At 37.8% G+C, this 13,775-nt stretch overlaps 1 protein-coding gene across 1 annotated transcript; it reads left to right on the top strand.

Annotated features, from left to right (window-relative positions):
• Window positions 1-264: 264 nt before the first annotated feature.
• LOC147607075 (putative disease resistance protein At5g05400) lies at window positions 265-12,554 on the top strand. The gene is made up of 6 exons (XM_086791486.1): window positions 265-437; window positions 517-833; window positions 5,570-6,390; window positions 9,537-9,976; window positions 10,777-10,973; window positions 12,185-12,554. The coding sequence occupies exons 1-6, from the start codon at window positions 339-341 to the stop codon at window positions 12,552-12,554; spliced, it is 2,244 nt and encodes a 747-aa protein (XP_086647612.1). The 5' UTR covers window positions 265-338.
• The last annotated feature ends 1,221 nt before the right edge of the window (window positions 12,555-13,775 follow it).

The following is a 13,775-nucleotide window of genomic DNA, read 5'->3' as shown; positions in this document are numbered from 1 at the left end:
AAGCCAACCCTTTCCCAATACTTCTAACACACTCAAAGAAGAAGGCATACATCAACGAACCAATCCCCTTCCTTGTGCAGCTTTCTAAAATCAATGATGCTGCCGTGGTAATGTATTGTACGCATTGGCATCGCCCGGGAAAGCAAAAGTGCCGTGATGAAGCAAAGAATAAAGTAAACATCATAGATTGATAAAGCATCAAACTTCAAAAGACTGAATAAAAGGCGTCAACGTTCTTTGTATCACGTCCCATTCTTCCTTGAATTGTTTTTTGTTTTTACCAAGGCGGCGTCCACGCGGTCCTTTGTATCACCCACCACTCTAGTCTTCATCTCATTATGGCAGCACCAACAACGGCAATACAAGCTGATGCTGATCTTTTGAGGAAGGTATGGCGGACGCCGGATGTGCGGGAGATGCTCACGAAGTTGTGGAAGGTAGGTCTGCATATAATCTGCATTGCATTGCTCCGTGACGAAAATGTAACGTGGTCGACGATGATTTGATTTGACGTAGAGGGCGGATCTTGGAATAAAGCCGGACACGGTAAGAAGCATGGCTGACCAGATTAGCCGGTTGGCGGGCGGGGCGCCGTTGGTGGGCGTGGGCGTGCAGGCCGCCATGCACATCATCAGCAGTATTGCGGCCACCTCCGACAACCGCGTGAAACGGAGCAAGGTGCAGAAAGAGGCCAACAGAATGAAAGATCAAGTACAGAAGCTGGCGGCCAAATTGTCATCGGCATCTTCATCGTCACTCGGGTGCGAGCTCTTGAATGAGGCCGTGGTTAGCCTGTGCTGCGAAGCTTGCATTCTGCAGCAGAATGACGACCGGTATGCTTTTATCTTTCATGGGAATTTTCAATTTTTGGTAGAGTTTTTTTTTCTAACATTCTTCTGATTTTTTTTTTGTGAAAGTGGTTGCAACTAAATTCTTTTTCTTTACTATGTGCGTATATCATGCGCACGTGCATATATATATATATATGCACAATATATATCTATCTTCTATATACTCTATTCACCATACCATCCTTCACTCTCTGCTGCCAACTCCTCTAAAACTATCTCCTCCTCCTCTAACCATCTCGCAGTAACGTGTATAAAAGTGCATGTGTATATCTCTTCCAACTCCTCTAAAACTATCTCCTCCTCCTCTAAACATCTCGCAGCAACGTGTATAAAAGTGCATGTGTATATATGACATATGCACACATATACATACACGCAAGCCTCTTGTAAACCCTTCACTTTGCTGAAAAATAGTTGAATTGTGGACTATCCTTTCTATTCTTGTAACATAGAACCTTCACATATTTCTAGATTAGTACCAAAATGTTATGAACTTTTTCCCTCTCCAAAGTTATTTTGGTTGTGGCTTTATTTATCTTTCCTCCATCTCCATGTCTTCCCATGTCTTTCTCTCTCATTTTTTTCCTTCCTAGCTAGCCTATGGAGAGTTGTAAGGAGAAATTTCAAGCCAGTAAGTACTCTTTCAATTATCACAACCACCACCATAAATTATGTGTAAGCTCTACCACCATAAATTATGTGTAAGCTCTACCATATCAATGCTTCTTATTAGATGTGTTTATCATGGGCAAGCTATGTGCATCCACTTTGGGAAATTCATTATGGCAGTGAAGTTATGTTTTGTCTCATTGTCTATGATGAGCAAAGAGAAGCATATATGTGATTGTTTTTGTATAATTGGCTTCTATCCAAGAAGTGTAACCATGTCATATCCTAGTAGTCCTTCAACATAAAGCCTCCCACCTAGTTTTCACTCTTAAATAAGAGTAGAACTACCTACAAGAAATTAAGTGATACCTATCAGCTCCCATAGCATATGATTGTACATCCAATTTCCTATATATTCCATATTAGCTCCAATAGCATGTGATAGTACATCCAATTCTTTATATATTATTTCAAAAAAAGACCGTATATATATGTAGAGAGAGATGTTTGATGGAATAGCCTACCAAAATTTAAGGTTCATGAAAACTCCATGAAAATCCAAGGAAAATTTGAGTGGCTTTAGCTAAAGGTTTGAAATCTATTTGTTAAATAACCAATGCTCAAATTGGCTGATTTTTAGCTTAAATTTTGATTGAAACCCCCCAAAGTAAGAAGTCCACTTACTTGAGGGTCCACCCATCTATAGAAACTTAAGCATATCTATGAAGAAATCCAAGTACCTGTAGAAAAATATGGCCACATGCACAATAATAACACACTTAGGCATATCCATGAAGTATGTATATTGAAGTACGTGAGGATATAGGTGGGTTTCTCTAAAGCTTTCCATCCAATCAAAGGCTAAAAGTTAGATACAATGACCATGCAACCCTCTCCCAATGAACATCATGAAGGCATGCATGTCCTAATGCATTGTTGAGCTAGAGACCATGCAACCCTAGCCCAATCAACATTAAGAAGTCATACATGTCCTATATCATGAACCCCCAATCACCTAGATTATTACACATGTGACTATTGGGCTCTCTAGTAGTTAGGCGAGCCCTTGGGAGGCCCCTCCCAAGCCCTAATTACCACAAAGGAGCTCCCTTAACATGATCCACATAATCCAACTATCTCTAATATGAATTGTTCGATCTAAATGCTAGCCTCATGATCTCCAAAATCAAATTCTCCCTCTCCTATCTAGAGGAAGAAAGGGAGAGACAAATTCTGAAAACTAGCTCTAGAGTTAAGTAGCATTCTTCAAAATGTTTTGAACCGCTCTAAAACCATCGTCTTGTTAAGGGTTCATTCCCTCTTATCAACAACTGCAATTTGGCTCTTAGGGAACAAAACTTGATAGATCCTCAAATCTCATAAGCTCCTAGATAGCTTTTCGACAGGTGCCAAGCTATGTCTTTTTACCAATGACCTATTTCAATCCACTTACATGAAAGATAAGATGCATGCAAACTCTATCAGGGAGAGGCAATTTGTAAGCAATCTCATTAATCATTTTCAAAATTAAATAATGACCACAAGATGACACAATACCAACGACAACTTATAGAATTTTGGACCCATTACTTCAAAACCTTAAGTAAACCCATGATTGACCTTCTTCCAAGACTTTAGCTTTTCACTTTTGGCTGACATAGAATTAGTCTCTATCTTGCATACTCCATATGCTCTCTCTTGTAAAATGTCACATCTCTTTATGTTATTTTAGGAAGTTGTTTTATTCTCTGAGCCCACCTTATTGTGGATCCTTTCAAGTAACATATATCAAAGAAAAACCCTTTCTTAAGCTCATTGTGACCTTTTTGTTAGAATAGATGACAACAGAGTGATTACAACAAGATTGACACCAAGAGTATATACTAATGAACAAGTAGTTACAACGATCTTGTCTTTTTCCACATGCATTGAGCCAAGCCCCTTGAGTGACCATAGTGTGCCTCAAATGGCTATCATGAATACAAGATCATGGGGTTCTATTTATGGGGCCTTGACTGTGTTAACCCTACTCAACTTGTGCCAACCAAATAAAATTAGGTCCATGCCCATGGTAGCCAGCCCACCAGTTGCTAGTCTATGGCCCCAAAAACTAGTTCCACACATGTATACAAGCTATTGTCCATGTGCCCAAGCTAAGCCCACTTACATAGGACCAAACCCCACCTAGTCAAGTATACAACCGATCATGAACTATCTCCAGACTATCTCCCGAGGGAGCTCACAACATGAAGATGTTTGTGATGTCAAGCACACTAAATATATCAATTTTGTCCCCGTCAAAGGTGATTAATTGCAAAGGTAATTCAAAGAAGAGAAATCCACATAAATAGTAGATCCATTTAAAAATGTCTCTACTTCTTTAACACATTTATAACATCATAAAACCGTCTTACATGTTCAAAGATTGTCTATTTTGATGTGTCCAAAATTGTTGCATTCAATATTAAGCCCTTCTTTGATTGCATAATTTGACGTGTCCAAAATTTTTGCATTCAATATTAAGCCTCCTTTTAAACATACAAAGGAATCTTGAGCAAAGATTTTATAGGAAGCGTAGCAAAAATATGCCAAAGGTACTAAGATTTATTGCAGAGTAGAAGAATGAAAGTGCTTATGGATAAAGGGACTTATGCATTTACTCTCTCTCTCTCTCTCTCTCTCTCTCACACACACACACACACACACACACATGAAGAGAGAGAGAGAATTCAACTATCAACACTCAAACACATGCAACTCAAATGACATAAATTGGCCATAGAAAAGTGATGTTCAGTATGGTAGCCACAAGAGAGAGTAAGAGAAGATGTGCATAGCAAATACACAACTTGTGGTGATGGTTTCTTGTAGTAGAAGAAATCTATGTAAAATCCCAGTGCAAATGTGTCTTGGATTGAGAAAGCAATAGTGCCCTTTTTGGCAATTCAATAGCATTATAGCAAATGGGCACCACTCACAAGTGCGCCCATCACAAGCATCTTCAACATTTTTTTAAATAAAAAGAGTTAATGTAGTAACAAATAATGGCACATTATCTCTATAAACTACCATTTACCAACTCCCACAGCAGGGGCCTCACCTCAAAAAGAAGGCCTCTCATCCCTTCACAATAGACCTATCTACAGACAATGGCATCTCATGCATAGCGCGGCGAACCTCGTCTTGTGCAAAAATCTCCAATAACTACCACCCCAAAACGGAAGTTTTTTTGCGGGTGTAATTCCTTTTTGTAAATCTAGCCCAAGGGTTTCTAAAGTAATAAAAGTTGCTAATAAGGGAACATTTACATGCCACAATTACATTATGGATTTTCTAACTTGGCCAATGCACAAAAATTAAATTTGGAGTTCATCAACATGAAGTCAATATCATCATCATGTGCATTCACAACATGCATCCATCATCATGTGCATTTGTAACATGCATTCCTAGTAGTAATTACATCACCAATGTGTTTGATCAAATGTTTAATTTTTTATGTTGGATTGACTATGGCAAGAAAAGTGTGCGTTACCATGCGATGAATGAAGTGAGGTAGATAAACTCATGGGCTAGGTGGGTAGTATGGCCCTGTAGTATGGCCCTTGTACAGGGGTGACTACGATAAAATAGCTTTGGACTAAATGAGGTCAAGCTAAAAGATGAGTTCAAGGGCCTATATGTTTTATCTACTTGAAGCTTGATTAGGAATTGATTTAGAGTTTAAGACTATGATTATTATTGATTCTCTCTAATAGTAAGTAGTGCATTGTTGTTGTCTTGATTAAATATGGACTTAATTTTATGCTTTGTTCCTCCTTAGATCCAAACTTGTACCTCTTCTATGCATAAGGGATTTTACATAAATCCTTGTGTAAGGTCTTCTACATAAATTCCTCTAGATAGGTCTTTATCTATAAGGCCTTATGCATAAGGACCTTTATTTATAGGACTTAATGCATAGGGGCTTTTGCATATGACACTTTGTGCATAAGGGCCTATATGAATAAAGTAGAAAGCCCTTTGCATGAGGCATAGGACTTTATGTATAAGCCCTTATGAATAAGGACCTTTATTCATCTACTAAAATATCACAATCATGTGTGCAGGAAAGGATCGTGCGACACATCATGGGAATACTTGACATGCTGTTTCATGGGTCTTTCTACATCAAACAAGCTTGATCAACTAGAGAATAGATTAAGTCACCTAAACCAGCAGCTAAGCAGTGTGTTGTTGTGTGATATGGATGGTAGGATTCCAAGGCTTTGTACAGAACCCCCTGAGATGCCTATATTACATAAAAGCTTACAAAGGCAGAAACAAAAGGTGATCCAGTTCTTGACAGAGAAGTTGGGAGTGCGAGTGGTGGGTGTTTGTGGGATGGGGGGCATAGGCAAAACAACATTGTTGCAAGCTGTGAGACAGGAGATACACAGTCAGAAGAAGTTGCATGCCATTGCATTTGTGGAGGTAGGAGAGCACCCTACAATGAAGTGCCTTCAGCAGGATATATTATGGCAGCTATGTGGAGAGTTAGAAACAATCACAGACACAGCACAGGGGAGAAAGAGACTGGAAACATATTTCAGAAGTTTGAAAGGTAATGAAGAAGCAAAGAAAGGAGTTTACATTTTTTTGGACAATGTATGGACGGTAGAGCATTTAAAAGAGCTTCTTCCCAACAAGCTACATGAAAGTTTGCCAAATTCAAGCCATTTGCTAATTTCAACCCGTTCCGAGGCTGTTGCTAGTGCATTACAGAAGTTATGGTCATTTTCCTCAGACGAGTATATGTTGTGTAGCCTACATGTTTTGGAAAACCAAGAAGCTATGGAGGTTTTCATGCAAGCAGCTTCAAGGCATGGGAATGAAATGCATGTAGAGACTGATGTAGAGCTACTGAAAGGAATAGTTCCCTTATGTGGAGGTTAGTTTTCATATAAACCCTGCAAACTATATTCAAATAATGCTATGGAGTTTTACTCTTTGATCCTCTTTTTTTGAAATCAATCTTTAGTAAAAAAAGTAGATCAAACTTTCTATGCATGCCCCTCTAGAGAAGATCCAAGTATGCGAAGAATGGGGGATTATAGGGCAAAATCTCCCGCTTCATGCTAGTTAGCTAGTCAGCCTGCTGGTTGTGGGCTATTTTGGGGTATTTTCCCTTTACCCCTACTAAGGGGTTTTTACAACTTCATGTCCATCCCCACATGGAACCAACCCATTAGCAAAACCAACTATATACGGATTGTTTGGGCCAATGGATCATTAGAGCATGGTTCAAGTGGTGGAAATTGCATCGCTTGAACACAGGCAACAAGGAAGGGTGATCTTGGCAGAAAGGCTCAATCTAACAACTAAGACTACCTTGTTTAACACTTTGTGGAAAAGCTTAGCTAGATATTGGCGAGCTACCCATGCTTGAATCTATGCAACATTATGTGTCTAGGGACCAAAACTTCATTGTCTACTAATTTCTATTGATCCTCCTCCTACACCTCTAGGAGTAGGATCAATATGTCATCAAAGTAAGGAAACTTGAAACATGTTATGCATAGATCCAACTAGGTGGAAACTTCAACTCCATACCTATAAACCTCATTGATGAGCCAAATGATTGGGAATGGTAAAACATTATCGAAGAATAGTTAGGAGCCATGATAGTGTTGAGCCTATGAGCTTGTTGATTCCAAGCTCACCAACTTGTAGATCCAACCACTAACTTTATACTTGACAGCCTATGTTAATATACTTGGTGATTGTAACTAGCTTGAGTGTTACTAATCCATTTCTTCAATGACTCTAATACAGTTGCGTAGTTCTCAGTTATCTTTTATGTAGAATCCACTCTTTTGAAATTATGGGTGGACAAAGACTAAAATTCCCTACCATAACCTACCTGTAGTATGGAGTATAGTATGTAGCTGACTAGAACGTATCATTTAGACATGGGAGATTCTTTGCGACCCATTTGTTCTAGTGGTCGCGCACATAGCACTACAAAATAGTACCAAATTCCAACTGATTGAAAGTCTTAGTTTGGCCAATAGATTGAGGGTGAAATTCACTTGGATAAACCTTAGTTCAAAATGATAAAACAATGCTCTCCAAAAATGGCCTATGATGGTCTAAAACAATGGCTTTGGGATGTATATGAGCTAAATTGGATACCAATTTTGCAAAAATGAATGAGCTCTCTGGTAGAGCAGGTAAATAATCAGTCATGGTAGGTAAAATAACATGTGCATAATCAATTAACACTTCAAGTATGGCAATTATGGTCACAAAGGCGCCCCAAAATATTAATTACCCGACCTTCATTAATAATGATGTGAACATGCAAAAATAGCATGTTTTTAACTTGTGTTTCACACAAAAGTCCTTCTAGTTAGTCCAATGAGTAGTCAAGCATATGCTCTCTGTAATTCAAGGCCTAAGTCTTGCTCTTGGGCACCCACAGAAATCTCTAGGGTTTTCAAAACTTATACTTGGATAACCTCCCATTTCAAAGCTTGTCCAAAAGTCCATAATTCCTCATGAATCAATAAAATATTTATAAATACCGATGAGTCTTGTAAATTTTAGAAATGGTGACATCATGGCTCTCTTCAAAATGTTTATCCAGAAATGTAAGAGGATTCAGGTAATATAATCCATAACTATTGTATATAATTCAAAGTTCGAAGACCATCAAGTCCTGCATAGTTCAAGAGTTCTTAACATTCATAAGGCTGATTCATGTTCCCATAAATTAAATCTAGGAGTCCATAATGTCAATCCATAAACTTATAGATTAGTCCAAAAATCCACAAAACCAATTTATAGTAGACAATACAATGGTGAGGCTAAAATGGACTCTCGGGGGGTTCACCTAAAAAATATGTAAGTATACCACATGAGTTCAAATGAAGGGGTTTTTAATTCAAAATTTGAAGGTAAATTTATAGAAATACATTTACAAAAGAGGTTTCTTAATTGTTAATGCAAAACAACCCGTAAGTACATAAAGAAAAAGGGCTCATTTTATTCATGAAAAATTCATAGTTAAGGGGTTTCTTAAATACCCCTTGAATGCACGTGATATAAATGGTTTCTTAGTAGTGCACCCCCAGAACTGACCAATGCAAAATTATAAGTCCAAAAGAAGAATCACAAGAAGCAAGAATCCATACTTCCATAAAAATCATCCATACATCCAATTGGCATTGCCATACATTAGGAAAAAATTGGACTCAAAAAGGGCCCTCTAAGAAGAGCCATGCCATCACTTTTCTAGAAAAAATGGGGCCGTTTGTTGAACCTTATGTATATTATACCTTCCCCACTAAAAGGTAAATCATTGGAATCTACCTTTTAGTGGTGAAAGCATAACTTAAGCATATCAACTTGAAGGTTGTTGATTTAGAATCTATTTTTCAAGGGCTTTCCAGTGGTATGTCACACGGGGGGTTTTAATGTAAGATACATAAGGTTCACCCATGACCTCCCTTTTTCTAGAAAACTTATGATATGGCTCTTCTTAGAGGGTTCTTTTATAGTCCAATTTTTTTCTAATCTACTCACCGATATCAATAAACCATAAATAAGGTATAGACATAAGAGCCAACTGTATAGCCAATTGAAAGAGAATTTTATTGATTATGGGCACAAGAGCCAACCATATTACCAAAGCTCTTATATCAAATAGCAATGAAATTTATCATAAGCTTATATCAGATAACAATGAGAAAAATATATAAATCCACACACTGTTTTATGATGGAATGCTTTGATTGAAACTACGATTAAGCATAATATGGTGATTCAAAAAGAAAATATTTTGCACCATCTCAATACACCATGTCTACATGGCCGGTATCCTCCAAACACCATGAGCATGTGTGTACATGGACTGGAATATGAAGGGCCATGGCTAGCTCTCAACAAGCCCTACTCGAGATCAATAAACAATAAACATATAGATATATTTTTGGAAAAGGTAAATCTATGTATTTTCTATACCAAACCTGAACTGGTCAAGGAAAATCTACATGATATAGTGTCAAAATGTTATGTGTGTGTGTGTGTGTGCAGGGCTTCCATTGGCTCTAGTTGTCTATGGCTCCTACTTCCAGGACATGCAGAAACGCAGCACCACAGAGTGGAAAAAAGTTGAGAAGCGCATGCTAGATGGCCGGCATGGGCCCCTTCCCTCTAGTGAAGAGAATGTCTTCAAAATCTTGGAATCGAGCATCGATTTCCAACACGAAAGCATCCAAGAAGCCTTTCTGGATGCCACCCTCTTTTGGCGTGGCAAAGATTGGGAGGCTGCAAAATGTGCTCTAAATGAGGACGATGTCTTGAAGTGCCTATTGGATCACTCACTAGTGAAAATGAGTATTGGAACCCAAGGCCGTATTGTGCTGGAGGTTCATGATCTCCTTGCCTCTATTGCACGACAGCGAGCTAAGCAAAAGAACTGGTTGTATTTGCAAGTCCGTGATGGCGATAAGCAAGATGATGATGATTTGGAGGCAAGTGCTATTGTTGTTTGCATGATTAGAGAAACATCTACATGCATACACGTTATAATCCTTTACTTCCTTTACGTAACATTCTATACACATGAATATCAATATATCATTCTCAGTTGCTCTCTCAATTTTGAAGTTCCGATAAATTCCCAACTTATGAAGGTGATATAGAATCATGCACATTTGATGGATTTATTATATGTATTTGTATATATATGTCTATGTATATACGTATATGTGTTTGCGGGTGTATACATCTATATATATGTACGTGTACGTATATATACAGACATATATGTGCATATGTACACACTTATATGTTCATATATGCTATATGTACATACGTATATAGAGTGTATACATATATACATATATATGTGCATGTGTGTGTGTGTTTGTATGTATGTATGTATGTATGTATATGTGTGCTTGTGTGTGTATATATCTATATATATGTATATGTACATACGTATACATATGTATGGACATATATACATACATATATGTGCATATGTATGCCCTTATATGCTCATATATGCTATATGTACGATATGTATATAAAGTGTATACATATATATATGTACATATGTATTTGCATCATAATCAACAAAGATCCTCGTTAATGTATATGTATGCCTCATCATTTTTCTAGTATATAGTATGCTAGCTGAAAGATTATGATGTATATGCATTTACATACATGTATAGTTCATAAATGTATACATATATATTAACCATTTACTTTTTTATGGATCTTTTTTTTGAAAATCTTGTCAAACTAACTTGGATTACCCCTGTAGTTTCAAAAGAGCCTAAAAGAGGTACTTTCAGCTTACAAGGATAAGGTTCGTGGATTACACTCAGATTCAAGATCAACACCATTCATCCTTCCTGTTGTTAACATGCCAGAGCTTCGATTTATGGATCTGTGGAACATCAATGATGAGCTTGACAAGATTGATTTCACGATCACACAGAAACTAAGAGCATTGGGCTTGTACAACTGCGAATCAATTGTGCACCTTGAGGTCATAATTTATGTCTTCAAGTTTTTTAGAGCTTTCTTGTCAAGGATATACCTTGTCATTGAATTCATGTGTCTCTATACTTTGTACTTAATTATGAAAAGAATGATTCTTTTCCTTGCAATTTTTGTTTTGTCTACAGATAAATCCTCAACAACTCATGTCATTGGTATTGGAGTGTTGCAATGAAAGAATTATTCGGCTTGCAACAAGTTTTCGGAGGCTCCATTTTCTTAGACTACAATACTTTCCTAAACTTGAGGCATTGCCCTCCTCCATTGGCAACATGAGTACTCTAGTAACTCTTGAAATCATTAGTTGCTATTTACTCAAGCATTTGCCAGACACGTTAGGGAACTTAGTGGCCATTGAAGCTCTTGAAATTAAAGATTGCACAGCCCTCATGGATTTGCCTACATCTATTGGAGATTTTTCCACTCTTAAATCACTTAAACTTAGTTACTGTCAAGAACTCAAGGAGTTGCCAGACACCATTGGTAAGTTGACCACCCTGGAGACACTTCATATAAAAGCATGCAGTGGAATCAAGGAGTTGCCATCTTCCATTGGCACATTGACTCGCTTGGGAGTCCTAAACCTTGAATATTGCATTGCATTAAAGGACTTGCCATGCTCCCTTGGCAACTTGATTGGCTTAAATGACCTTGACCTTAGTAATTGCTATGCCCTTAAGACGTTGCCATCTTCTATTTGCAATCTACGTGCCCTCAGCACTCTTAGCCTTGAAGGTTGCCATGGACTTATGGAGTGGCTACACGACAATTTACCAACTTTTGGAAAAATGTTGCACCTAACCAAGGCTGTCTTTCCTTGAGAAGAGGGTGTAATGGCTAGTTTACACTATTATTCTCACATCTCTCGACTACGATTCTCATTGTTCTTGTCCCTTTTAATATTGACTTAGATGCGATGATGGCCTCAGCAAAGGGTCACTCTCTTTATGTATTTAAACTATGGACATGTAATTGTAATAGTTACTATGACAACAAACCCTATACAACCTATGGATTTAAATTTGTGACATTTTTTAATGGTGGCTGCAAACCCTGCATCATCAATGCAACATGTTGCTCATTTTTTTTACAGATTAGCTTAAGCATCTAAACATTGTTGTGATTTTTGGCCACGGTAAAGTTTAAATTTTTTTTCTGTTTGGGTGGAGGAGAGAGCTCCTCGTATTGCTGCTGGTGGAGGAGAGAGCTCCTCGTATTGCAGCTGGTGAAGATCTTCTCCCTGCTGCTGCACGCCTGAGCGCCTCCTTCTTCCGGCCCTCCTATCCACCTCACCGCCACACAACAACCAACTCCTACCACCACCGCCACCATCTTCTATGCCCACCTTCTATCCATTTCACCCACCCGTGCACTAGCGCCTCCACGCTACAGCCCTCTCGCTGGCCATTCAGCTCGTCCCTCCTCCTCTCTGGCAGCCCCTGCCCACCTTTCTTTCTACCACTTGCCTTCCTCTCCCTTCTCTTCGTCTTACCGGGCTGGATTCACGATGCTCATCCTGCTCCGTCTGGCAGCTACTGAGCATTTCCTGCACCAAGTAGATTTTAATTCTTCGAAAGCTTGCAACCCTCTTCTCTCAAAAGAAAACTGTTGTATAGATTTTGACCCTGTGGCGGAAGCTTCTCACAGACCTTTTAATGAAAGTTGCCAAGGTTCATGTGTGCTTCTTTTGTTCAGGTTCTTGAAGTCCCTCGAGGTCTTCCATCTCCTTTGAGAGGTGATGCATCATTAGTATCTCCTCAAGTCGGCTTTGCACACATCCAGCAAAACATGCTATTAGAAGAATAACCAAAGCATCAATCAATTTAGATCGTATTTCTCAATTCAAGCATACACTTCTTAAATTGACTTCATAAGAAGCTTAGCAATACATCTAAGGATTCACTTTTATCATCAATTTTCGTTTAAAATTTGGACTAGTTTAACATTGGTTTGGTAATAGGACATAAATGTGTCCATGAGGCATATTTATGTCCTCACCTACTGACCAACTTTATGGAATTATTTGGAACACATGGATAGTGAAAATCAAAAGTTTTCTTTTTTCATGTCATTACGAAAAAATAAGATTTTTTGGGAGAATATTGGTAACATATATGCTTGAATTTATAAGCTAAATTACAATCGTAATTCAGAGCTGTTTGGATTACATTTCGATCAAAAGCGTTAATTGGCCAATTTTTCATTACTTTCCAACGTTTTTGGACGTGCATGGCGTCACAAACATATCTATGGTGTAATATAATTTATCTTAGGCTCAAAAATCAATTAGAACTCCAAAATTTAGGTCTTAATGAAAATTCTAAAGTATTTAGATGTCTCAAAAAAAATTAACTTTGAGGATTCTTATAGCTAATCAAACAATCCTAGACTAGGATGAAATCTTATACACATGTTCTATACAATGTTATCCTTTGTTAGTGTATTTTGTGAGAGCCAATCACACATATACTTGTCCTTTTAAGCACTTTGTTTTAGATGAAAGTTTACAAAGTCATTGCTGTAGAATAAGAGACTACTGCACACATTTTTAAATATCTCATAAGGCTTTAAGTGGAATATTTGGTCATTTTATATAATAATATATACTATTTTCATAACTTTCTCACTAGATGATCTTAATATAAGCAAAGCTTCATGTATGCTATTTTGTTATCCATGTAGTTTTTATGTTTAGATATAAATTCTTGGCCAATAACTTTAGTGGAGACATTGATTTATTAGTATAACTAATGTAAATCA

Source organism: Cibotium barometz, chromosome 56, assembly GCF_041138505.1.
Source record: "Cibotium barometz isolate CiBa-2024 chromosome 56, ASM4113850v1, whole genome shotgun sequence".
Taxonomy (NCBI): Eukaryota; Viridiplantae; Streptophyta; class Polypodiopsida; order Cyatheales; family Cibotiaceae; genus Cibotium; species Cibotium barometz.
Note: the sequence above shows the minus strand (reverse complement) of the source record. Positions and strands in the feature narration are given on the sequence as shown.